This window comes from Canis aureus, chromosome 24 (genome assembly GCF_053574225.1).
Source record: "Canis aureus isolate CA01 chromosome 24, VMU_Caureus_v.1.0, whole genome shotgun sequence".
Lineage (NCBI taxonomy): Eukaryota > Metazoa > Chordata > Mammalia > Carnivora > Canidae > Canis > Canis aureus.
Window position 1 is genome coordinate 40,749,065 of NC_135634.1, and position 25,329 is coordinate 40,774,393.

At 46.4% G+C, this 25,329-nt stretch overlaps 1 protein-coding gene across 1 annotated transcript in view; it reads right to left on the bottom strand.

Annotated features, from left to right (window-relative positions):
- Positions 1–25,100, bottom strand: part of IRS1 (insulin receptor substrate 1) — a 60,493-nt gene extending 35,393 nt beyond the window's left edge. The window contains exon 1 of the mRNA XM_077869005.1: positions 20,782–25,100. Coding sequence (XP_077725131.1) covers positions 20,803–24,525 — 3,723 coding nt within the window. The 5' untranslated portion in view covers positions 24,526–25,100 and the 3' untranslated portion in view covers positions 20,782–20,802. The remainder of the gene's footprint in view (positions 1–20,781) is intronic.
- Positions 25,101–25,329: the final 229 nt, after the last annotated feature.

A 25,329-nucleotide genomic window follows, 5' to 3' on the forward strand; every position in this document is an offset into this window, starting at 1 on the left:
CAATGTTGATGCATCTTTCTCTTCAGGCACTCAATCACGATATAGTCGTCCAGCCAAGAAATCTAGGAAGCTGACTGAATTTGAAAAATATTTTTAATAAGGAAAGACCATGAACCAAAAGCACCCTTATTTTCTAAGGCCGAAAGGGGAGTGGTCGGAATTGAGTGAAACCACTCTAAGCTTCAGGCTCAAGATGAAATTCACAGTTTATAACTGCACTTCCATATATTCCCACACTTGCTCCTTGGAACAACACTATTAGACAGACTGGGGAAACAGTACTACCTCTCATTTTCTGAGCCAGAAAACCAGGTCAAAGAATGGTAGATCCCAGGGAATGTCAGAATCAGGAATAAAATTCCCATCTCCTCTTTTCTTATCCATGCTGGTTCTATCATGTGCAATAGTCATGTGCATTATTCGACCTTCCATGAGCAATAGTCAACCCAGCCTTGCATTACACTAACATGGAATTGATGCCATATGCACACACATAACAGATGGAGCCAAGTAAATGAGCCAACAGTAGTAAACAGTTTTTCTCTTAGCCTACCAAATACTTTTGAGTGGTAGGAAATATAAGAGTCTTCTCCAGATAGGAAAAATCATGCTAGTAAATTCTCTACCCATCCCCCTACATTTGCTGTCATTGTCTTCTTCTTCTTCTTTTTCATTTTTAATCCTCTTATAGGTGCTGATTACAAGAAAAGAAATCTTGGGATCAGGAAAACAGAACTGAAACCTAAAGCTTATCATAGTGATAAGAATACTTACACAGGAAGCAATAAATTACCACTGCTTCCTGTTTGAAGTATTCTTATCTGTAGGGCACTAAATTTTTTCACCACAGAACCTCACATTTAGGACACTTCCCAAAATAGAATCTTCTGATCTTCAGCTGTCAGCTGAAGTTGCTTCATAAATAGCCCAGTGTGTATACTCTGGAGGGTTGCTAACACTCTAAATGCAAATATAGTCCAGTCATACTAATTCTTTTTAGACTTTGGTGACAATCTGGAATGTGCAAAATCAAGCAGCCTCAGAAACTCTATGGAGGATACCATGAATGTCTCTAGTCAATGACCTACGGAACACTGCTTGGATATTTCTGGATATTCTGAAATCCTGGCCATTAGCAGATATACATTCCTACTTTTAACATAAGGTTCAAAAAGAACATAAGATTTGCTTTAGGTCACTTAATTTTTAAACAGTTTTAAAAATAACTTTTATCCAGAGATTCATTTGGGTGAAAAGGATATGTATCAAGAAACCCCTGAGTCCTGTGTTTTAAACAACTTTTCCAGAGGCCTTCACAGCCAACAAGTACAGACAACAAAACTGATTATAAGGGAATGTTTGAAAAATTACACATGTAACCCAAGGTTAAATATATGGAGAAAACACACACACACACACACACACACACACACACACAGATATAAAAGATGCCTTGCTGTAATCTTTATGATCTAGTATGTCAGGAATTCTGACAGGAACACAAGTTGAGACAATTTCAGAGAGAGAGGAAAAAAAAAAATCAATGTCTGTGTTTTCAAAGGAAAAAAAAAAAAAAAAGACTGCATGGAATGAGACTATGGAGCACAAATGGCCTGCATTTATTTGTTTTTTGTGTCCTAGTATTTGAACGAAACATCTGTGCCTTTATAGCCGGTCCCCTTGTCACTCCCTCCTCTGGTTACCTGCCCCACAGCACATGCACTCCCCAGTGGCTAGGAAGGCATTTTGTCATGGTCAATGGCAGCCACCTCAGGAGAGAGTAGCCTAAGGTTGATTACACTTTGTATGTAGTAAATGCTCAAAAAACCTTGCAGACTGTTGAAATTGCTAAGTAGCTGCCTTTTATCATGTAAAGATGATAAGCATGAATTCAACAGAGTGACCCCTTCATAAGGCCTAGAACAATTTCCTAAGGTCCAGCAAGGAAAACCCTGTTCCCAGATGACAAATTCAGATGGTGATGAACCCTGTGGCTGCCTCATGCGACCCATGCAGGGCCCAGTCCTGGCAGGAGTGTGTCGCCAGTTCCAGATTCCCACTGGGTGTCTAGAACTGATGAGGACCAGACTCAAATTAACTGTATTAACTTGATTCCTGGAGACCAGGAAATCAATTATGGAGAGGTAAAATGAAGATTTTATAAATAACTACAGGGAGGAAAAATTAGAAGATAACTTTTTAAAAAGACTGCCAATAGAAGGATTCAAATAACACGGTTTCAAAACATCCAAATAGCTAGGCCCTTCAAGGAAGACAGCTGAAATGGGCTCTGATGATCACAGTGGCTACAAGGTGGCACAAAAATCTGTAATGTTCTGCTATTACTACACAAACAAATACTGATATAGAGCAGGTTAAAATGGGAAGAAATGTGGAGAAATCAGGAAGCAGATCTCTAACTGTCCCCTGGGCTGATCTAAAATTGGCCAATTCCGAGCAGGAAAAATTGTGGAAAATTTTATAGGTCTTGGAAAGAACCACAAGACTGATTGTAGGTTTGAGAAATCAGAATGATGAGTAAAACCTAAAAATGGTTAATATTAAGGAAAAACTGAGAGCTCACTTCATGAAGGTCTTCGAACACATGTAGGGAAACATCCCATAAAAGGTCCGTGGCCTGGATAAACAAATCATGGTACAGCCACACAATGGAATATTATTCAGCAATAAAGAGAAAGGAGCTTATCAAGCCACATAAAAACTTGGATGAATCTGAAGTGCATACTGCTAAGTAAAAGAAGCCAGCCTGATAAATGTACTTAAGTATGATTTCAAATATATGCTATTCAGGAAGAGACAAAGCTACAGAGATGATAAAGGGGTCAGTGGTTGCCAGAGGCAGGGAAGAGGGAAGGAGGGCTACATAGGGAAGCATAGGTGATGTTTTGTGTGGGGAAACTATTCTGCATGACACTGTAGTAGCAAACACAAGATTTTTTTTAAAAAGATTTATTTATTTATTTATTTATTTATTTATTTATTTATTTGACAGAGAGAGAGAGAGAGAGAGAGCACACGCATGCACACATAAGCAGGGAGACTGGGAGAAGAAGCAGCAAGCTCCTCCCACTGCAAGGATCAATCCCAGGACCCTGGGATCATGACCTAAGCCAAAGGCAGACATTTAGCCGACTGAGCCACCCAGGCGCCCCATACACACAAGATCTAAGCCTTTGTCAAAACACAGCACTTTACTTGAAACAAAGGCTAAACTTACATGTATGCAAATTTTAAAAACTCATTAAGAGGTCAGTGATCACGGTGGAATGCAGAATGTGACAGAGAATCGAAATGTATCACAAATGCGCAAAACTACCTCCCTGCAGGGGGTAGAAGAAATAAGGTGCTGACCAAAGTAGAACGTTGGAAATGAGGTGACTCTGCAAGACTAAGGCAAAAGAAACTGTACCTAAGCACCATGCTCTGGTTGATAAAGTTGTTTCCTACAGGGCACAGGATAACAAGTCTGAGAGTGTTATATGTACGCAAGCAGTAGAATTGAGCAAGTAAGGAAATGGATGGAGGACGGTGACAGCCAAGTTTCTCACTGTTGGAGTGGGAGGTGACATATAAACAAGGAAAAACGCTAGAATAATCCATATGGAAATCCATTAGAGTTAAGAGACATCAGTATGAACTTATGTTTAGCTTAGTATAGATACAGATGGTTACATATAGAAATATTTATAGACACGTGTGTATATATATATGGCGTAGTATACACACATGTATTTCCTTGCTCTGGCAACTGAGAGGGCAGAAAATAAATGACACCCCCGTGGCAACAAACACAACTAGTGCCAATATGTGGGTGTCTAATACAATTCTCCAATAAAAGGAACCAGGGCCTCTTTCAGAAACAGATGATTCCAGGAGTGGGGCAGGAAATAAATAAGATGATCCTGAAGCATCTTATAGTGTCAGAAAGTAAGGAAATGCTTAAAAAAAAAAATACTACTGAATTAAAAATGTAAGAGGGGCACCTGAGTGGTGTAATGGGTGAAGCAACTGACTCTTGGTTTCGGCTCAGATGGTAATCTCAGGGTCAAGGGATCCAGCCATTGTAGGGCTCTGTGCTCAGCACTGAGTCTGCTTGAGATTCTCTCTCTGTTCTCCCTCTGCTACTCCCCCTGCTTGTGTGCTGGCTCTCGTGCTCTCTCTCTCTCCCTCTCAAATAAATAAATAAATATTTAAAAAATGAACGACAAAACAAGTTTGCTCGAAAAAAAACAAATTCTCTAAATATTCAGGACTTTGCTAACTGGTTTTCAAACACCTTTAAACTTCCTGGCCACTTAGAGAACTCCAAATTGGGGGCACCTGGCTGGCTTAGTTGGTAGAACAGATGACCCTTTATCTTGGGGCTGCAAGTTCAGGCCCCACATTGGGTGTAGAGATTACTGAAAAATACAATATTTAAAGAACTCCAAATTGTGGGGTGCCTAGGTGGCTCAGCTAGATCTGCCTTTGGTTCAGGTCATGATCCTGGAGTCCTGGGATCAAGCCCCGTATCTGGCTCCCTGCTCAGCAGGGAGTCTGCTTCACCCTCTGCCCCTCATCTTGCTCATGCTCTCTCTCTCTCACTCTCAAATAAATAAATAAAATCTTAAAAAAGAACCCAAATTATAATTGTATTGGGTGCACTGTTGTCTTTTATCTAAAAGTTGGATGATACGAAATTTCTTTTAGAGGAACTTGACTCTACAATTTCGGCCAATGAATGTATATTGCATTTGAAACCCAGAAAGTCATATCCAGTTTAATTAGCATTTCCAATCACTTATGAAACATTTTATGTTTATGGCTATTCCTTGTAAGAATTTGTTTAAATTCATTTCGATCCTTATTTCGTCTTTTAGCAAACTGACTAGTAACAATACCAAGGTTATGGTTTCCTGTTTTATCTTCTGCACACTTAAATATAGTCATTATGTTTTATTTTTTAATTTGTTTTTACAACCTTACTGTACCTTACAGCTGATTTTATGTATGTATTTAAATCTTCAGATAAAAATAAAAATTTATATACTCAATTAAAAAAAAAAGGGACACGGCCCATCACTTGTCACCACTGCTAAAATCAGAATGAGGAAAACACTCTCCCTTGAGAATAAGGAATTTAAGTTAGCTATAAAGAAATTTCTTCATCATAAAAGCTTTAAACCACTAGAAAAAGTTACCTCAAACTGTGGGATTTCCTCTTGTTACATATGGATCCAAGAGGAATATACCTGAAGATCCTTATTAGCAAAATATACAACAGTATTGAAAGAAAAGCTTTTGACATAAGAGTAGGTTCAAGACTTTCTTTCTTCCCAATCATTCTGTACAAGGAATAAATGTAGAGAAAAGCAAACATACTAAATACTTTTCCAACAGGATGGGTATTACACATTATGTGTTTTGCATAATAATGTTGAAAAGAAAAGCCTTAATACCCAGCAAACATTACTAACCTTAACACTGCAACTTAAGCTATGGCTCATGGCACCAAGATGCACATGTGACCCAACACACAATGGTGGCCATACTTGTGGCCAATCCCATCTCTTCCAGGGCCCCCCAGAGGTTATCACATATTCCTCACCCTCTTTCCCTAGCTGTCATCTGTTCCGAATCTTGAATTTACATGTAAGACAATCTCTTCCAGCAGACACATATCAATTTCAACTCTCACTTCCTTCTCTTTCATATACTGCCCTATTACAGCAGAAAAAAAATCTGACTTTGCTCCATTTATGAGTCACAAGGTAAACTTGATCATGATAAGCTGTGAAGAGTACAAATGACGCACTTACATCCAGGCAAAATGACTGTGATGAGCTTTAAGGTAAATGTGTGTGTACAAATCAATGCTGTCAAGCTCTCCAGTTCATAAAGTGGGCCAGAAGCCCTTGCCATGTCTCCCTGGGAGCATCTCATTTGCCCCCTGGGTAAGCTGATCTATCCTGACAGCCTTTCCCTCAACCAGTCCTCAAGAAAAGAAGCTCTATGAGAGCCTGAATTATTGTCTGTTTTCTTTACATTTGTAACTCCAGAACTTAGGAATATGCCTGGCACTCAGCAACAACTCACTAAATCCTTGTTGCATTAATTAACCAGAACATTCTCTCACGTCTGGTCTTTAAACATTTGCATCTTTGGCAATTCCCCACCACTATCTTTATGACCAGTTACGATTTCCTTTTTTTTTTTTTTTTTTACGATTTCTTCCCATGTCCAGGTTCAATAATTACAACAGCTTCATTATGGAATGAATGGAAAAATCTACGACAAGCACCCACCAAGTGTGAGGCAGCGGTAGCGTCATCAAGAAAAACTCTCTGTCCTCCTGACTAGAATAGGATTCTGGTCTACAGATAAATGAAGTGCTGGCATACTTCCCATACTGTGGTTTAAAAACATATGGTCCCACATTCATTCATTCAGTATCTACAACAAACAGTATCAACCAAATGCCAAACTCACTGCACCAGGCATTCAAACTTAGTCAACCACGCTGGCAGAAAGAGAAATAGCCTAGCTCCAGAACAGACAGACACATACCTGCTAGAAAACACTCCCAGGTTTTAGAAAGTAGCATAAACATCAAATCACTCTAAAGGGCCAGGAAAACCAAAATCCTCCTTAAAATACAATAGGACACATTTATATCACAGATCTTGGGCAGTTGCGGGATTTAAGAACAAAGGGTGACAAATGTTTTGCTCTGTGTACATTGCTTGGATCCCAAGTTTTAGCTTAGTACTTGAAATATCAAGCAATGTTTAAGAAGGATTGCTATAATAGGTGATAAACTAGTTTAGAAGATGCATTCGATCACTGTGGCCATCCAAACAGCCCAGCCTCCATGAGGTATGGGAACAGAACACAGGCAAACAGTCTCCTATCTTGGCAATTAGGTTCGACTTCCCAGATCAAGGTTAACGTCGTGGCTAACAAATGCCACAGTGGCAAATGGCACTCACATAAATTTAATTCCTTTTCCCAGATCTTACCAGTACTTTAGTAGAGGGGCTAACTAGCAGCCATATACTCAAGAGGAAGAAAAGGCACAAGCATAGGGAACAAACTAGAAAGGGACTCTCCAAATCACACACTGAGTAACTGGTCTCTTTTTGAAAACAGAGGTAACTATGATACTATAATTATTTTTCAAATCATTTTCTCATCGCTTTTGGTATCTTTAAACCTCAGTGAAAACGTGAAGCTTGGACCTACATGAACAAACTGCAATTCACATCAGAACTCTATTAGGAGAAGGAAAGTTGGTAAAGGACTGTTGGACGCAGGGAAACAAATCTCCTCAAAACAAAGCAAAGTTTCTGTCCTTCTTTAGAAGAATGGTTTAGGGGAAACAGAGGAAGTACCCCAGGATTTCAGACATACGAAGGATGCTCTTGTAACTAATTTCACTGGAGCTTGCATATCCAGTCCTATCGGATGACAAGAACTCCTGTCATTCTGTTTGATTATGTATAATATCATGTGAAATCTGAATTTGATTTGTATTCTTTTTAAAGACTTTATTTATTTGAGAGAAAGAGAGAGAGAGCACACAAGCAGGGGGAGGGGCAAAGGGAGAGGGAGAAGCAGACTCCCCGCTGAGCAGGGAGCCTGGGGGCTCTGATCCCAGGACCCTGAGTTCATGACCTGAGCCAAAGGCAGATGCTTATCCGACTGAGCCACCCAAGCACCCCTTAAATTTGATTTTTAAAATACCCAATGAATGAAATGGTTTGAGGTACCCAAGATATATCCACGGCATTGTTTCTGCGTGGGGCTTTTTCTAAAGCTATTATTCAACAACTGTCCTCTGAACTGCTGATAAACAAGTTCTTAATTTGGCAAGGGCTCTGTGGGTCCTCTCCTCCTCAGACACTGGCACTGCTCTCAACATGCTCACAAGTTTCAGTAGGAAAGAGTGCCGGGAAAGGAGTAATTAGAACAATGAGGGGGGTTTCCAACACCGCAGGAAGGGGTAAACTTTTGGAAAGCAAGGAGGAGACAGGATGGTAGGTGCACTTGAACCCAGCCAACAACACACTCTAGATGTTTTCTGTGATCATCTGCATGTATTGGTTTTATACTGCAAATGCAATCTGACTTCCCACGGAGATGCATTCTCATTCTACAGAGCTAAGAACTCTTCCTAAATACCTCGGCCACTATTTTTTAAAATAATATTCCCCAAGTTCCCCTCCCCACAAGAAAAGAAAGACCAAAGTTTCCTTATCTAGTGAATAACTATAAATCGCCTCAACTGGGGTAACAAGGGAGGAGTGGAATGGGGGCTCTATTCTTACAGAAGAGACACATTAATTTAAAATCCACCTAAAAGTCGTCACTGAATTAGATCGAATTGGGTGGCATGGGTTTTTGTTGTGGACTCAATAATGCAAAGACGCTTTCCAAGAGCCCATCTAATACAGCGTGGTGGGAAAGAGGCTTTGAAGACACAATAACATTCTTCCAGCTTTCAAGCTAGAGGCTAAAAGCACGAGCCATTCCCTTTTTCTGACTTGAGACACATTCCTCACCCAGTTCAAAGGCCTGAGAATCTACAAGCCTGTACACTGTCTGAAGGTTGTCCCTTGTAGAAACTTGTGAAGGACCAAAGGCTCAAGCTGCAAAATATTTTTAAAGACCTAGTTTTAGGAATGTAACCTTTTTTTACTGGAATGTAGTTTCCACTACCTAACTCTCCTCACCTCCAAACGTGTGCGTGTGCAAGCACACACACACATACACACACACACATACCACACACAGGACAAGCTTAGGCAAAAAGGGAAAGCTTTCATTATAATCCCAATGACTTCCAGGGTATCCTACCAATGGAAGTAAAATATTTTCAGAAGTAAAGTCATTACCCATTCTTTAGAAAAACATGTAATATTTATATTCCTTAATCTAACCAGAGGGAATGGGATCAGTTTTGAAAGGAAGGTATTGTTAACTGTGGTTCAAAGAGTGCGCTGGAATTGGGAAGGAGCAGAAAGGGCAAGCCAAGGAGGAGCTGGGGGGTGGGTGGGAGCTGTCAAGATCAGGATATAAATATGCTACTCAACCGACCCCTCAACTCCCCTCCTACTCCCAATATGACGTAGGTTACCCAGTGTCCCAATTTTGTTTTGTTCTGTAACCTCAGGAACATTAAGGCATTAGAGGTTCTGGTGTAAGAAAAATGTAAATACTGCCTGGTAAGAGATCTGGGACAAGGTTCAAGAAAGCACTGCCGTGGCGTTGAGTGGGGTACTGCCAACCAGCTGCATTTGCTGCCCAAGAACCAGCAGCTCTGCGTTTCCAGAGCCTGTGTCTTATCTGTGCTCAGGTGGGAACACCTCTTTCAAGCCTTTGATTCCATTTCACCCGTGGCTCCCCAGCGCTCCCCACTAACAGCCTCATTCTCTGAGCAAGCTCTGCTCTGCTTCAGCTTGCTGGGTATGGAGGAAAGGGCACTCTTGGTGAAGGGATGGAGGGAGGGGGGTGCCAAGATGCCTGATGTCCTGTGGCCCTGGGTTCCTTTCTAGCACCACATTTCATCTCCAGGTCTGTGTGAGCTGCCTGAGGACTTGTTGGCAGTGTAGCCCTTTTGGCCTAGGGCAGATAGCATAAATATTTTCACCAACCACCAATGGCCTGAAAAATATAGATGAGAGTCTCTGGTAAGAAATCTTAGGAGTCATTTTTCCTGTTTTTCTTAAAGATGAACTTCCAGCTTTCACTCATTCTAAGAGAGGCATACCTCCAGAGGGAATCAAACTCCTAAAGAAAGATTTGAATCTATACCTGGCCTAATGAACATGTGATATAAAAATTTTTCCTATCCCTTCACAAACCTAAATGATAGAGCCACACTACTTGCTATTTCCTCCAATCATTTCCTGTCCCCACATTTAAAGCAGTTCCCCATTATTCCACTTATAACACCCTGCCTTTCTTCCTCCCCATATCACATTTTGCAGGAATGCAATTCATTGTTTACTTCTTTGTTCTCTGCCTCCTAAGAGCACTGGAAAGACAGGGGCACACCTATTTCGGTCCCCAGGGCCTGGCTTAGAGTTTGAACTCAACAGAAGTTTATTGAGACAATATAAGCTTTCATGGTTTTCAAGGAAAAATTAAAAGGAAAAAAGTGATACCACCAATACAAAAGGAAATCATTGATATTGCACCCAAAGCTAGGAATATTCATTACAAACATTTAAGAAGAACTTTATTCTAAATGGTCAACATGCAACTGATAAATGGTCAGTGGTGGTATAAACAGCTGCGTTTACAAATACGCTTATACAACGTATAAATCCGAAACAACTGCTTCTCCCATCAATCAAACAGTAGTATCTATTTTTCTGTCCCTTGAAACTGGGCATGTCTTTGTGACTTGCTCTGGACAACGGGATCATAGCAAATGTGATGTAAGCAGAAGCTTGAAAAGTACTTGTGCATGCCTATCCCCCCTACCCTGCCACCTCACTGCTGCTGGTTGCTCACCCAAATACTATGTGAAGTATAGGGAACAAACTAGAAAGGGACTCTCCAAATCACACACGGAGTAACTGGCCTCTTTTTTACTAACCCAGCCTGGTCTGGCTTAATCAGCAGCAAGCACCAACTGACAGCTAGCATCATCCACCAAAAGAGTGAGGGAAACCTTTCTAAAGCAACCGGTCCTCAGCCAACCATCCACTTGTCCGCACGAGTTTATCCAGGTGAGACAGGAACTGCCCCACTGAACGCAGCCTAAATCTCCAAACCTCAGAAATGTGATCTAACAAACGACTGATGTTTTAAGGCCCTCGGTTTGGGGGTGGTTTGTTACAGATCAGAGCTAGATGCTGCATCCACCTAAGAATCTAGCTTGATGCATATATTTTAAATTATTTAACAGCTTTCTTAAAAGTTTCTGCATGTTGCTGAGTTTTGTTCCTCACTCCAGATGATCTGAAAGAAAATGGATGTTACTCTTTTAGCATATTCTTCTTGACAAGGCACCAAGAATTATAAAAAAAATATTGATAATTGTGATTTAAATGTCATCTGCTATCATATTCCATAACCACCCCATCCTATTCACACTGTGCTTGGACCACCATCAGCAGGAACATCAGGGCATCAGTTATAAATGTTTTTAAGCATTAGATTCAAAGTAGAGATTCATCTCAGTCATACCTACTATAATATACATTTCCTTAGGAGATGGAACAGATTCTCTAAATTCCACTTATTTCCCCCAAAGTTATTAATACTCTGAGTGAGAGGAAATCACTAAACAATTTATAATATTATTTACATGCAATTATTATGTCTAAAGTAACCTGCTCCCAGAATTTGAAATGGTTTTACCAATCTTTCTGCTTATTCCAATAGAAAGTTTTAATTCTTCTGAACACTCAAAAATATAAGACCTTGGTGACTAGAACGTCTTCAAAAGGCTCCCTAACCTTTATAGTTAATCCTGCCACACTATATTAAGAACTAGTTATTCACGTGGAGGGGCAGGGAAGTGCTGGCATGCAACCACAGAAGGAACAGAGGAGAAAACGGAGTAATAAAGACTCACACTTAGATGCCTTTCCCTTCATAATCAATTTGCAAGAATGCTTCAAAATTAGAAAAGCAGATCATTTCCTAACTAATGCTTCCCTCCCCTATCACTGGGTTATACTAAATGATGCTTTTTTTTTTATAACCTGAAGAGTCACAAGAAGGCATGGAAAGTAAAGAGTACTCTTCTCTTTCCTTTTAGCAAAAAAAAGCAGTGAGTCTACTGTAAGAGGTACATTGTCTGCTGTGTTCCTTCAGTGCAAAACGTGGGGATCTGAGCTTCTTCCACGGAAGACTTTAAGCAGTTGGGCGTTTAACCAACTCTCTATTACTAAGCTTCAAAATTTATGAGCAGTTCATCTCTGGAAACATAAATAAAATCCAGCATGGATGGTGGCCTATGAGAAGAGAAGCTGGGGAACAAGAGTGGGAGAAAATCTTATTTTTCACTTAATACTTTTAAAATAAAATCTTATTTTGAGGATGCCTGGGTGGCTCAGTGGTTGAGCATCTGCCTTAAGCTCAGTCCTGATCCCTGGGGTGGAGTCCCCCATTGGGCTCCCCACAAGGGAGCCTGCTTCTCCCTCTGTCTATGTCTCTGTGTCGTTCATGAATACATAAACTCTTTAAAAATAAATAAATAAATTTTAAAAATCTTATTTTTCACTTTATACCTTTAAAAAAAATTAGACTACTTGAAACTTCTGGCATGTGCATGAATTGCCCACACCAAAAAATTAAAGAAAAAAAATAGTGTGAATAGACCCAGCAAGCTATCATAAAACTAGGCAGTCTTTAAAAAACTGCCTTTTTAGGTGGCTGTAAGAAACTGCTTTAAGCTTAAAAACAAATATGACTGCACATCATCAAAGCAGAGAGAGTACAAGTGAGCACACTTAAGAAATAGCAATGACAAAATCTCAAAGGAGGTTATACTTCCAGCCAGAAGCAAGCACAGGAACCAGAGGTCAGGGGGTTAAAGCCTTTCACTGCTAAAAATAAAAAACCACCCACCCAAAGGGGAAAAAAGTTCCCAAATGATAGAGCTTCTAGGATAGAAAGACTATAATTTCCTTTGCAGCCCCCCCTTTACCCCACACTTCCTACTCATGAACTCCTGTTCATTTAACACCTGGACCCCTCTCCCGGTGGCTTTGCTTGGACAAAAGGGCCAAAGATATCTTTTTCTTGCTTCTTGCTAACAATATGTTTGCCAGCTGAGCATCCAAAAAAAGGGCCCCTCTTCCAAAGAGTTTCAACAGCCTTATAAACTATTTAAGTAAGCTGCTGTTATTGCCAGCCAGGAAGCCGGGGTTAGAATGATTAAGCAAAGCATAATACTTTGAGGTAGATGGGCACTTTCACCCAGTAAGTACATGAAAACTGCTGACTTTTATGGATTGCGTATCCTGATTCTGGATTTTTTTCCCCCCAGATAAGTGGTGCCATAAGAAATTTGGTAATTACTTGGATGAACTCCCTTCACTAAGTTTTTCCCTCCTCCATTTCTGTGTATCCACTCCCATTCTCTTACAACAAAATCTATGTTATTGGAATATGATAGGTGTTCAATGTTTATCGAAGAGGGAAAGAGACCAGTAAGAAGCTGAGGTCTGGGGCCTAGCTGGCCAAGGGCAGACCACTTATGTTGAGGGTGGGAGGCAGGTGGCCTCTGATCTTGTACCAGAGAAACTAACGTTCTGATTATTCCCACAATCTCTAAAATCCAAGGGTAAGTATGATTATTTCTGGTATTCTAGGGAGCCCTTCAAATAATTTTAAAATAAACAGAACATGATCATTAGAGGATAACAGATGAGTAACAGTTGAAGGCAGAGTAATTACTGAATATTTCGGAGACCTTAAACTGCTTTATTTTTATAAATGTCTTTTCTTTAATTTTTACCTGTTTCACATGGATTGTAACCTTCCTAAAAGTAAGAATCATGACTTTCTGTGCAAAATAGAATTTGTTTGCCACGTTATATATGTTCAAAGAAAAAAAGGGAGAATGTTTCTTTAATCATTTCAACAAACATAACACAACTATCAATTTCTCAAGATTAAGTGATACTGTTCAGCAACATGACCTAAATATGTCAGGGCAGATCAGAGAACTTGCATCAAAGTATTTTTTGGTCAACAGAAAACAAGGGGGGAAAAGTTTATGAACTTGGGTTTACTGGCATCTTCCTTAGCCCAACCAATTAGTATCCAATGCATGTGGGTTTGGTTCAAACAGGACTGGGGTAGATGGCAGAAAGTGACACAGTGTGGGGAGCAAAGGAACAAACACGGAAGAGCAAAGGGAAAACAGTGAATACTTACTTAGTAAAACATTCCTCAACAAAACATTCAGGGTGGGGGTTATAAAACCACAAAATTTCCACTCTGCTTGAAGTAAATAGGATGATCCAATTAAAATTATAGCCTGACCTACACGTTCAATTCTACTGCCATCATGAATGAAAATGCAGAAAGGGGCTTGAAAAAGAAAAGCAGCCTTTTCAATATAAACACATCATTTTTAAAAGCTCTATTATTCAAAGCTAAGTGGCTCATTGAGGAAGCACAAATAACATTTATCTAACCAATTTTATTTTACCAAATAGATTATAGCAGAGCCTGTAGCAAGAATATTATATAGAGGGAAAATGTTCCTTTCCCCATAGATGACAGTACCTTATACTCATCTAATCCATCTTCTCCTTTTTTTTCTGGGAGTCAGGAATGGGGGGGAGGTTACCATTTCCACGATGTAAGACAAGAACAGAAGTAGACATTTCCTGACCATGATTTAAAACAAGTTTTACAAGAACTTTTTTGCAACGATTTCGTATTAGTCAGAAATTTGCATACTATTATACCACGTAAATATTAGAACATAATTCTGGTAAACTAAAACTCAAAAGTGCTTACAACTTCTAAACGTGTTTTAATAACATTTTTAAAAGTGCTTTTTGGAGTTTGCTGCATAGCTATGGACTCACAAGGCAAGGAATAATCAATAATAAATCAAGAATATAATTGTAAATGTGGTAAAGAAAGTAACAGCATCTTTAGTGTAAAACTGACTCCAAACTGAACTCATGAGACACTATTTTCCTTGAATACAATTTCCAGTAACTCTGTACCATGAAGAAATCATTGAGAAAATAACTTTTTAAAAAAAAACAAAACCTTACAATCGTGTTCTAGTATCTTAAAATCACCAACCCACCAGAATAAAAGGAACCATTTATATACTATACAGCTAAGAGATATATATGGTTGTAGCAGGATTGGAAAAGAGTCAAGTGAATGAAGTTCTGAATGAAAGAGTCAATAGACTATTCTAATGATTTATGCAATCCACACAGAGGTACCCAAAGGGTCAGAACTTCTGAATACACTGGCAACTTGACAGCCAAGATAATACTAGGTCAGCAAAGCAGCGTACAGCTCAACTAACGAATCAAAAATCCTAAAACACATAAAGGCCAGACAACAGTCATGCTGTGGGCAAGAGAAATAATGAGCTCTTCCCCACACCCGACAGAGAAAACTGAAACCAACAAAAAATTATGGAAGACTTCCTATAGTCCTCAGTTGGCCTCTCAGATTTCCATTCTATTCATTCAAGTGGATGTACCTCACTGAAGGAAGGATTCTGAGGGTACGAACAAGAAACATTATCCATAAAAAGACCACCTGGCCAAGGGCTGATTTCCAATAGAACAAACAGAATAATGTCATAGACATGGAGTGGTTAAAGTTTGATCTGTATGGTAGGGTGGGATGCTTCCAAGAGTTGACCTTAGGAGGCAAGGCACTAGCAGTTGACTTGCATTCCACACACATTTGATGTTTTAAAAAGGAAGGAGGGGGAGGAGCCCAGTTCAGTCTAGAGAAGGTTCCAAAAATTTAGACTTATGCAGTCTGGAGGGTTGGTCTTAAGGTCTGTTAAAATCTGCTCCCCTCCAAACCGCCAAGGTTAAAATAAGCCCTGAATCAAAAGAGTGATCCAAAAGTTAGAATAGGACAAAAAAGAACATTCTAAAGCACTTCATTATGAGCCCATCAACAGCTTCTTCAGAAAGAATCCTCATTACAACTGACCCATTAAAGAATATCAGTCATTCTCTCCAAAATATTCCTATGTTTAGTGCTGCAAAGGAGGTCAGAATAATTTAGAACAAAGCTCTCAAGTTACTGATGAGGAAATAGGTCCAGAGAAATTAAGGGACTTGCCCAAGGTCACTTAGCTAGTGAAGGGCACAAGCTGTGTTACAACTCAAGATCTCTGGCTCCCAGGAGCTGCTGTTTCCATTGCATCATTTCAGATAGCATAAAGCCATTTTCCAGGAGTTTTGATAAACCAAAAAAAAAGGGGGGGGGGGGAACAAAACAAAAAACCAAACTGCAGGAAGCAGGGAAGCCATGAACTTTTAAATTCCAAGTCCCTTACTGCGGTAGGCAATATTATAGATAGTATTTATTTGGGGATCAATCAGAGAAAAGACAGTATGTGGAATTATTATCGGTTTAGTTTTGAACATAAAACAACGGCAGGGATTAAGATTATTAGATGCTCCAAATTTTCACTAACAACAGAGAGAAATTCTCTGCCTCAGCTCAGAAGCAGCATGAAGGCATAGCATTCACACCAGGGCAGTCCTTCTTCCTGATATTTATCCCTCAGGAAAAAATGCTGCCTTTGGGGCTTATGATTCAGTGATGCATGAGGCATACTGGCTGGTGAGAAAGACTTCTTAGAGAGGGGAGGGGGAACACTTCCATGAATTCCTCTCTTATTTTCCTTTATTTTAGGACGGAAAATGGGAACAAACTTTCCATCCCACATAATGTCGGTGACGTGAGGGCCACAACACAAATCTAACAAGCTTTCAGAAAGTTAGCCCAGCCTGCCCCGATGAGCTTTCACTTGGGCTGTCACTGGTCAAAAACACAAATCCGATTCTGAGAGCTTAAGCAGCGTTTCCTCCACCCTCAATACCAAACCCTACCCAGGCCCTTGCGATGAATCTCTAGATTCTCATGATTTGCAAGCTATATCCGGCGTTTTCATCTCACTGTGAGCTCCCCAGGGCCTAGAAGGGTCAGTTTTTGTTGATCTTATCTGGCTCCACGCTTTGCAAACTGCAGCCGCTCGATATATAGTGTTGACCCTAAAACAATTTCCAGCCAAATGAGTTTTTCCTGAATGATCCCCAAACAGTGCCAGCCACAGCGCTTGTGTTTCCTTCTCCGGTTTTTTTTTTTTTTTCTTTTCTTTTCTTTCTTTCCTCCTCCTCCTCCTTCCCATTAGTAAATGTTAGGATCTTGAGCCAACCCCATCAATCCTACAACCACGTGCTCGAGGGTTTGCAGACAGGAAGATGAAGGAACGCGGCGTCGTAGTAAACCGTAGTAAAGAGAGGAGGGAAACAAAATGGGGCACGTCACATGGTCGTGGCCTGGATTTTTCTCAATTAAAAATAAGAGGAAGTGTGTGTTTCCGGCCTCTGTCAGTGGGCTGGTTGGACTTTCTCATTCTTGGGATTCTGCGCTGCGATGCACGAAGGAGGCTGAGCGCAGAACATCCTCTGGGAGGGGGGCGGGAGGGGGCGCGCATCTGGCTCAGTTCCGCGGGCTCTCGAGGGACGAGGTGGAGAGGGGAGTGGGGGGGCTGCTGCCCCCGACGCCCAGCCCGGGGAAGGGGGGGCTCCGGGGCCCCGGGACCCCGCCCCGGCTCGAGGCCCCCGCCCCCCCGCGCCCGCCGCAGAGAGGCAGATGCTCGCGCTGATTGGCTCTGGCGGGAGCCAATCAGGGCCCTCCGCCCCGCCCACCCGGAGCCAGGCCCGCAGCGAGGGGCCCGGGCTCTGCAGGCTCCGCGGACCACGCACCACGCGGCGGGGCGGGGCGGGGCAGGGGGCCCGGCAGCCCGGCGCCCCCCGGGCGAGCGGAGGTGGGCGGGGTGGGAGGCTCTGGAGGGAGGCTCGGGAGGGCGGCCTCAGCCCTGCCGCAGAGTCCCCAACCCCCGGCCGCAGGGGCTTGCAGGAGGGAGGGGAGCCAAGTGCCAAATAAATAGGGAGGAATGCAGGAAGCGGAGGTGACCCGGGAAACGGGGAAGTGCCAGCGCTGAGACCGTACGCGCCAGACAAAAAAGGCCACACAGGGAGGGGAAGGGAAGGAGGGAGGAGGAGGAGGGAGACACGGGAGGTAGTCCTGGAGGTACGGAATCCTTGAAATCACAACAGGGAAACGGAGTGAAAGGAAGAGAAATGCCCACCCACCCCCCTTTGGGGGAAGGGAGGGGGGCCTAACAAAATGACCCCCCCCTCCAAAAAAAGGGGGGGGGGGACTTAAAAGGGGCGCCCTGGGTCTGCGCCTTTGCCAAAGCTCTATGTGCCCGAGCTGCAGTTTGAAAACTGAAAAACAAATTTAAGGTAAAAGGTGGTTAAAGATAAGCGGGCTGCTGTGTCCTTTTCTGCCCTCTTTCTTGGGCTCTCGGGCCACTCTGCAGAGAGTAGGCCACAAGGACGGTGAAATTCCGAAATGGAGAAAAAGAGGGAAGAAAAAAAAAAAAGACAACGCCAGAAACATGAACTAGGAGGTGTGAAACAAAGGGAAGGGGAGACGGGATGCTGGAAAAAACAAGACCTCGCAGTCAGAACTAAGTTAGAAGAGGTTGAGAAAAATTGCTGCCTGGACCTGAGGTCAACCAGAAGGACAACCACCAGTCCTGAGCACCTGGGCTGCCCCATAAATGTCCTCTTTGAACTGACGGTGAAAAAATATCAGACAAGCCTCAATGTTTCAAATGAGGGGCTGGGAGAGAGCGCACACCCCCTACAGCACCTCATTTCCTTTCCTGCACCTGAGCAATGGGCAAGAGGCAAAGATAGGAATTGGGTGAAGACTATAGGGAAGGGATGTTTTCACAGCCAAAATACTCTCCTGGGAAAAGTCATTTGCCAAGGCAGGTCGGATTTTTTGTTTCAGATGATAATCGAGGATCAGATCACATCTTTAAATTCAACAGGGCAAAGGCAAGCGAGCAGAATTCAGGATTAAGTGTGCCAAGTAGCATTTGGTGCCTCACTTAAAACACACCCGCGCGCACCTCTCATCTCTCCATTTACATCTTACAAAATACACACTGTAGAATTTTTCTGGCAGGGTGCTGTCAAAGCATGGTGTATTGCTTCTCCAAGATTATTAGAGAGATGATTATGCCAGAGTATTACACTCTCCCTAAGAAAGCTAAGAATAGAAGATCATTTTGCTTTGGTTTGTTTGTTTTTAATGTATCCTCCCTATAAAGAGGATCTTCTTTTAAAGCCCCTTTATAAGACAAAAACTATTTGGTCATCAATTTCTTTTAGAGCAAATATTATTTCTTCTACTCTATATAGAAAGAAACCTGTTCAAACTAAGAAAACAGGTGAGGACAATTTATTGTTTCCTAGCCTCTTCTTTCATCTCCTCTAAAACAAAGATTCTGGTTCTCCTGGGCTTTTTCCTTCAAGTCCTTATTACTTTATAAATGCAATAAATGCTTTGCAACGTAAATGGTTAAAGTAGTGGAGGGATTCACACTCCCAAAAACACTTCTTTTATCATCTAAAAATAACCAAAGTTTTTAACTGTCGATGTTGATAAATACAATGAAACCTCTCTCCTAGTGAATCACAAAAATAAACGTTGAATGCTAAACTAAATAATGCTTTGTGTAAGATATCATACCACCTAAAATCGTAGTCTGAATGTTTGTGTACCTGTATCTTGTTCTAGAAAACAGCAAATGATATGGGTCAAATATCAGAAACCTAGAATCTAGGAGACTGAGATCACATAAGAAGCAAATACCTACCCATAGGAACCCAATGCACAAATTCTTATGCATGGGCACGTATTATGAAGAATAATGCTTTTAAAAGCTCATTCTATGAAGCGTATATCAAAAAGACTATCACAAGTTCATCAGTTTGTCAGAATAAAGTGTTTTCAAATGGCTGGAAACTTCTGCATTGCCAACTCATCACATTATTTGCAAACTATCCTCCTCTCTTCTTCCCACAATTATGACCACCAGAAAATAGGCTCAACAGAATGAAGGACAGGCAAATTTCCTATTACAAATGTTTTTCATTTTCAATAGAGCCTCAGCCACAGAAGTAAAGCCAACTTTCAACATTTACTGAGGTGTCTCCTCCTGCACTTAAAGGCAAACAATGAATTCTCTAAGGATGGAAGAGTACTCCTAAGCCTTTCCATTAAATGCAAAACCAAACCAAACCCCTGCATTTCCCTACCTTAACACTCCCTTTTCAACGTAAAAATGTTAAGTAATTTTACAGAAGACATACAGTAGCCCCCAAATGATCTGTGTGATGTCTGCCTGCAGGCCTTTGCAAGAACAGACAACTGCAAGGCAGACACGCTGGGATGAATTTCCATAACTCTTAACTAATAATGGGTCCCAGACACATGCAGACTTTACTGCATGCCCTGTGCAAAAAAGCAGCCATCATGCCTGTGAGGTGGTGGGTCGTATGTGAATAATAATTCACAAATCCTCGTTCAGGAACAAAAACAGAATGTCACCCATAGTTACTTTCAACAGAGACATAAACAGACAGGTATTTCTCCCTAAACATGTAAGCCTAAACAAGCTCTTACTCCTGAATCTTTTTAAGGCAGCAGGAATAAAAAATTGATGTTTCCACTGCTATTTATGTTGCCTTGGTATTGTGAAATCACAGAATTAAAGTACACAGAGCAACTTGATAAGATCACCCTTTAAGAGCTCCAAGAAACTATCTGAAAGGAAGGGTTTGGTTTAGCCCCTGTGCTAACAAATGTTTTTGTAGAACTGTTCTTTCTAGGGACTGACCTAAATATATAGTCCAAAGAAAACTTCAGTAAAGACAACAAGGTTCTTCTATATGAACTTGACAAGCCTCGGAGCCGGTATGGGATAGAGATTCTGAAAACACTCCAACAGGGACTTCACTTGGGAACCTCCAATGGAAGGCCTCGTGGGCCGCTGCTCCCACAGGTTCATAGGACTGTCAGCCAAGTGTCACGGTGGGGTGAGCACCCTGGGCGCCCTCCCCTCCCCCACCCCGTGAAAGCACCCCCTAAGGGCCCAGGCAAAGAGGAAGAGGATTCCAGCACAAGGTGAAAAGCAGTTTTGTCTTCTGACTTTGTCACCATGACACGCACCTGCTGTGATGTCCAGTTGAGCTACTGGAGGTCCTCTGGCTGCTTCTGGAAACTGATGCTGGCATAGGCGCTTAGATCCTCGCTGGAGCGGCTGGTTGAGCTGCTCTCACTGCTGCCCAGAGGCTGATGAGGGGCCGGGGGCGGGGGCGGCTGCGGTTGAGGGGGGCGCTCCTGAGAGCGCTGTTTGAAGTCCTTGACCAAATCCAGGTCTATGTAGTTAAGCCCATTCTCCAAACCCCCGGCGGCCCCAGCGTGCGGGGCCGGCTCCTTGGGGGCTCCCCCGAGCTCCCCAGGCCTCAGCCACACGTTCTCAAAGGAAGCCGAACTGTGGCGTTTCATATCCTCCGCGCTGCTGCCGCCACCGCTGCCCCCCAGGGCCGCCCCCCCGCCGAAGGGCACTGCGTTGCCCGCCCGGGTGGCACTGGGCGTGGAGGAGAAGGTCTCAGAGCTATGCCGCCTCCGGCACCCCTGCGGGTCGGCGCGGATCACTTTGGCACTCTGGTTGCGGTTGGGGCTGAGGTTCACCCGGGTGAAGGCGCTCATGCCCCCGGGTCCCTGCGGGCCCCCCAGCAGGGAGGAGCGGGCCGCCAGCTCCCCCGCTTTTGGAGGCGCCGTGGGGGAAGCCGAGGCTGCCGAGGCCGAGGAGGGGGCGGCCGCTGTGGCCCCCGGCAGGCTGGCCTCCTCCACGACAATGCCTGTCCGCATGTCAGCGTAGCTGATGGGGGCCACTGGCGAGGTGTCCACGTAGCCCTGGCCGGGACAGCCCACCTGCATGGTCATGTAGTCGCCCCGGCTGCTGGGCACTGCCCGGGTGGGCCTGCACACGCTAGCGGCCCCGGGGGGCGCGGGGCCCACCCTGCCGGGCTGGACCCCAGCACCCTCCTGCCAGGCTGCCCTCCGGCCAGGCCCCAGGTCCATGTTCATGTACTCCTCGGTGCCAGTCTCTTCCTCGCGGGGAGCTGGCTGGAGCTGGGGTGGGCACCTGACAGAAGGCGAGCTGCGGGCAGCCACCGGCCCCGATAAGTAGCCCGGCTGATCGCTCCCGAACTCAATATTCACATATTCCCCGGGGCTCTTGGGCTCCGGAGGGTGCAGCAGGGGCGGCGGGTGCTGCTGCTCTCGAACCCGAGGTAAGGTGCTGGCCTTGGGGTCCCCCAGGGACAGCCTCGTGGGCCGAGCCAGGCGGCTGTTGGTCTGCGCGGCCGTGTCCACCTTCCGAGGCAGGTGAGGCTGCAGGACCTGATGGTGGATATGCGGGAGGCCGGGATCCGGCCTGACCCCACAGTATCCCCCTGGGCCCAGGCTGTCGCTGCTGGTGGAGGAGGAGGAATCTTCCGCGGTCGCGGCGTAGAGAAGACGACCCGAGCTGGAGGAGAGGCGGAGGTGCTGGTGCCGGGCGCTCTCCTCCAGCTCCCCAGGGCGCTGGGTGTGCTTAAAGGACCTTGGCAAAGAGTAGTAGGAGAGAACTGGCTTGTGCTGGGGGTCCTCTGGGCCGTAGTAGCCGTCGGAGGGGCTGCTGGTGTTGGAGTCCCCCACCGGCGACATGTTCATGTAGTCGCCGGTACAAGACAGGAGCTTGCCACTCCCGCTCTCCACGGGGAGTTTGGGGTGCGGCAGGGCGTGAGGGTGGTGGCCCCCTACCCCGTTTGTCCACAGCTTGCCATAGCTGCTCCCAGAAGGGGCGGCGCTGCCGCTGCTGCTGCTGCCGGGCCCACCTCCAATGTCAGGAGAGCAGCTGCCGCTTGGGGACATCATCATGTAGCCATTGGGGTCCACCCTCTGGGGATGGCGTCTAATGGGGTTGATGATCTGCTGCGGCGCGGACACGCTCTTGGGGCTCATGGGCATATAGTCCCCACTGCCCTTCCGGCTGCTGGGCACCGGTGCCACTCCCGGGGACATGGGCATGTAGCCATCATCCGTGTGGAGGGCGGCGGCGTCCGGCCGGTGGTGGCCCCCACGCCTGTCCAGAGGGTGCATTTCCAGACCCTCCTCGGGGTAGGAGTGGGTGGGCACGAAGGCAGAGTGCCGGTAGCCAGGCAGTCGGCCTCCACTGCCACCTCCTGGCGGGTAGGCAGGCATCATCTCCGTGTACTCCTCAATGGAAGCCACAGAAGACTGGGACGGGGTCTTCTGGTGGGAAATGGTAGGGGATGTGCCCGCGGAGTGAGTCCGCTTTCGGAACCGGTTATCCAGGTCGGCCGCAGCGGCCGCTTCATCCGCAGCCAGGGCCGGGCTGGTGCCCAAGCCAGCCCCCGGGATGTAGCGCTGGCCATTGCCACCCCGAGGCAAAATGTAGTGACCGTTGGGGGCGGTGAGGGTGGAGGACCCTTTGCCTCCCATGCAGATGTAGTTGCTCAGCTCCTCCTCGCCGCGGGCCGGGGGGGTGTGGCCCAGGGAATCCGGGGTGACACTGCGGAAGGAACTTCGGAAATCGCAGGGACTCGAGCCGTACTCGTCAGAGGAGATGAAACCACCGTCGCTGGGGGAACCCGACACAGAGGCACTAGAGCGCCGGGGGAAGAGGCAGTCCGAGGTGGAGCCGTGGCCACTGGTGCTGCTGGACGACAGGCTGACCGGGCTGGTGGCGGAAGGCGAGCAGCGAGAGGAAGGCATGGGGATGGAGCGGCTGTGGTTGAGCGGGGGGTGCAGCCGGGAGCTGCCGCGATGCCGGTGCGCGTGGGTCCTGGTGGTGCTCGGGCTCACGGGGCTGCCGTCCACCGAGGCCGGGCGGGACATGGTGCCCTCGCCGTCGCTGGACGCGCGCACACGGAAGGAGCCCTGCTTCCCGCCCACCATGCTGGCCGGAGAGGTGGCGGTGATGCTCTCGGTGCGCGAGCGGCGCGTCAGCCCCACCTGGCTGGGAGGGGGGTTGTTGAGGTGGTGCCGGCGCAGGGGGACGCTGATGGGGTTGGAGCAGTTGGAGGAGGACTGGCTCTTACTCCGAGGGCGGAACTCGTCGCTCATGGCCCGCATGGCCTCCAGGATGGTCTCGTGCATGTTCTGGGCCACCACGGAGTCATCCACCTGCATCCAGAACTCGCCGGGTCCCGTCACTGCGGAACGGCCCACTTCGATGAAGAAGAAGTTCTCCGAGTGGCCGCAGCGTCGGATGTTCATCAGCTGCAGCACCACGGCCGCCGCCTCGGAGTTCAGCTTCACGAAGCTGATGGTCTTGCTGGTCAGGCAGAGGCGGTAGATGCCAATCAGGTTCTTTGTCTGCCCCAGGCCCTTGGGTTTCAGGATCACCTGCCAGACCTCCTTGAACGCAGGTCCCGGGGGCACGTCCCCGTAGCTCAAGTCCTCGCCGGCCTCCCCGAGGCCCGAGCTGCCGCTGCAGCTGCCCCCGCCGCCTCCCGCCCCGGGGGCCGAGGCGCCGTCGTGGTGGCCCTTGGCCCGGTTGTGCAGCTGCAGGAGGGCCTGGTACCAGCTGTCCTGCTCGGCCTCGCTGTCCGCCGCGATGGCAAAGTGCTCGTCCCGGGTGTAAAGGGCCACCAGGTGCTTGTTCTTGGAGTCCGCCCGCTTGTTGATGTTGAAGCAGCTCTCGAGGGGGATCGAGCGTTTGGGGGCGCTCGACTTGTGCCGCCACTTCTTCTCGTTCTCGTAGTACTCGAGGCGCGCGGGGCCCCCCGCCTCGCTGGCCGCCCGCAGCACGAAGAAGCGCTTGTGCATGCTCTTGGGTTTGCGCAGGTAGCCCACCTTGCGCACGTCCGAGAAGCCGTCGGTCTCCGGAGGGCTCGCCATGCTGCCGCCGCCACCGCCGCCGCCGCCGAGCAGAGGGAGGCGCCGAAAAACAACCGGGTGGGGGGCGGAGGCTCCGCGCCGCGGCCCCGCACATGCAAACAGGGCTGCAGGCGGCCGAGCCCCGGACTCCGAAAGCCACGCCGCCCCCCTGCGCCGGGGAGGGGCGGCCGGAGGGGGACGCAGCTGCCGCGCCGCGGAGACGGCCTGGGCCGGACTTTACGGGCGCTTGGTGCGCTGGGGGGGAGGCAGCGCGTCCGGCGTGAGTGCGGCCCCGATCCTCCGAGAGCCCAGGCTCCGCGCAGCCGCCGCGGCCGGGAAGGGACGAAGATGCATCTCTCGCCGCCCGGGCTGGAGCGTGGCGCAGGCGGGCGGCGGCGGCGGCGGCGGCGGCGGCGGCCGGGGGTCCCCGCGTTGCCCCTCCAGGCGCGCGCGCCTTCCCTCCTGAGTTCCCCTCTGGAAGTAGCGATTCCCGAGGCAAATTAAATATCCTTGGGCAGGGGGAGGCGAGCTGCCAAGTCCCAACGTTGCACGGGGCTCTCCCTCCTCCTCCTCCTCCTCCTTCGCCTCCTCCTCCGCCTCCTCCCACCCCCCCAGCCGCCCCGCCGCCACCAGCCGCCCAAATACCAGCTCAGTCGCAGAGACCGCGGCGCTGCGGCTGTTGCTGCTGCTGCTGCTGCTGCTGGGGCCGCCGCCGCCCGCGGACCGCTCCGCTGCAGCCCCCGTTCGGGCCCATCTCGGCGGGCGGAGAAAGTGCCTTTTCCACGCAAAACGCCACTAGGCAGCCGAGGGAGCTGGGGACGCGCC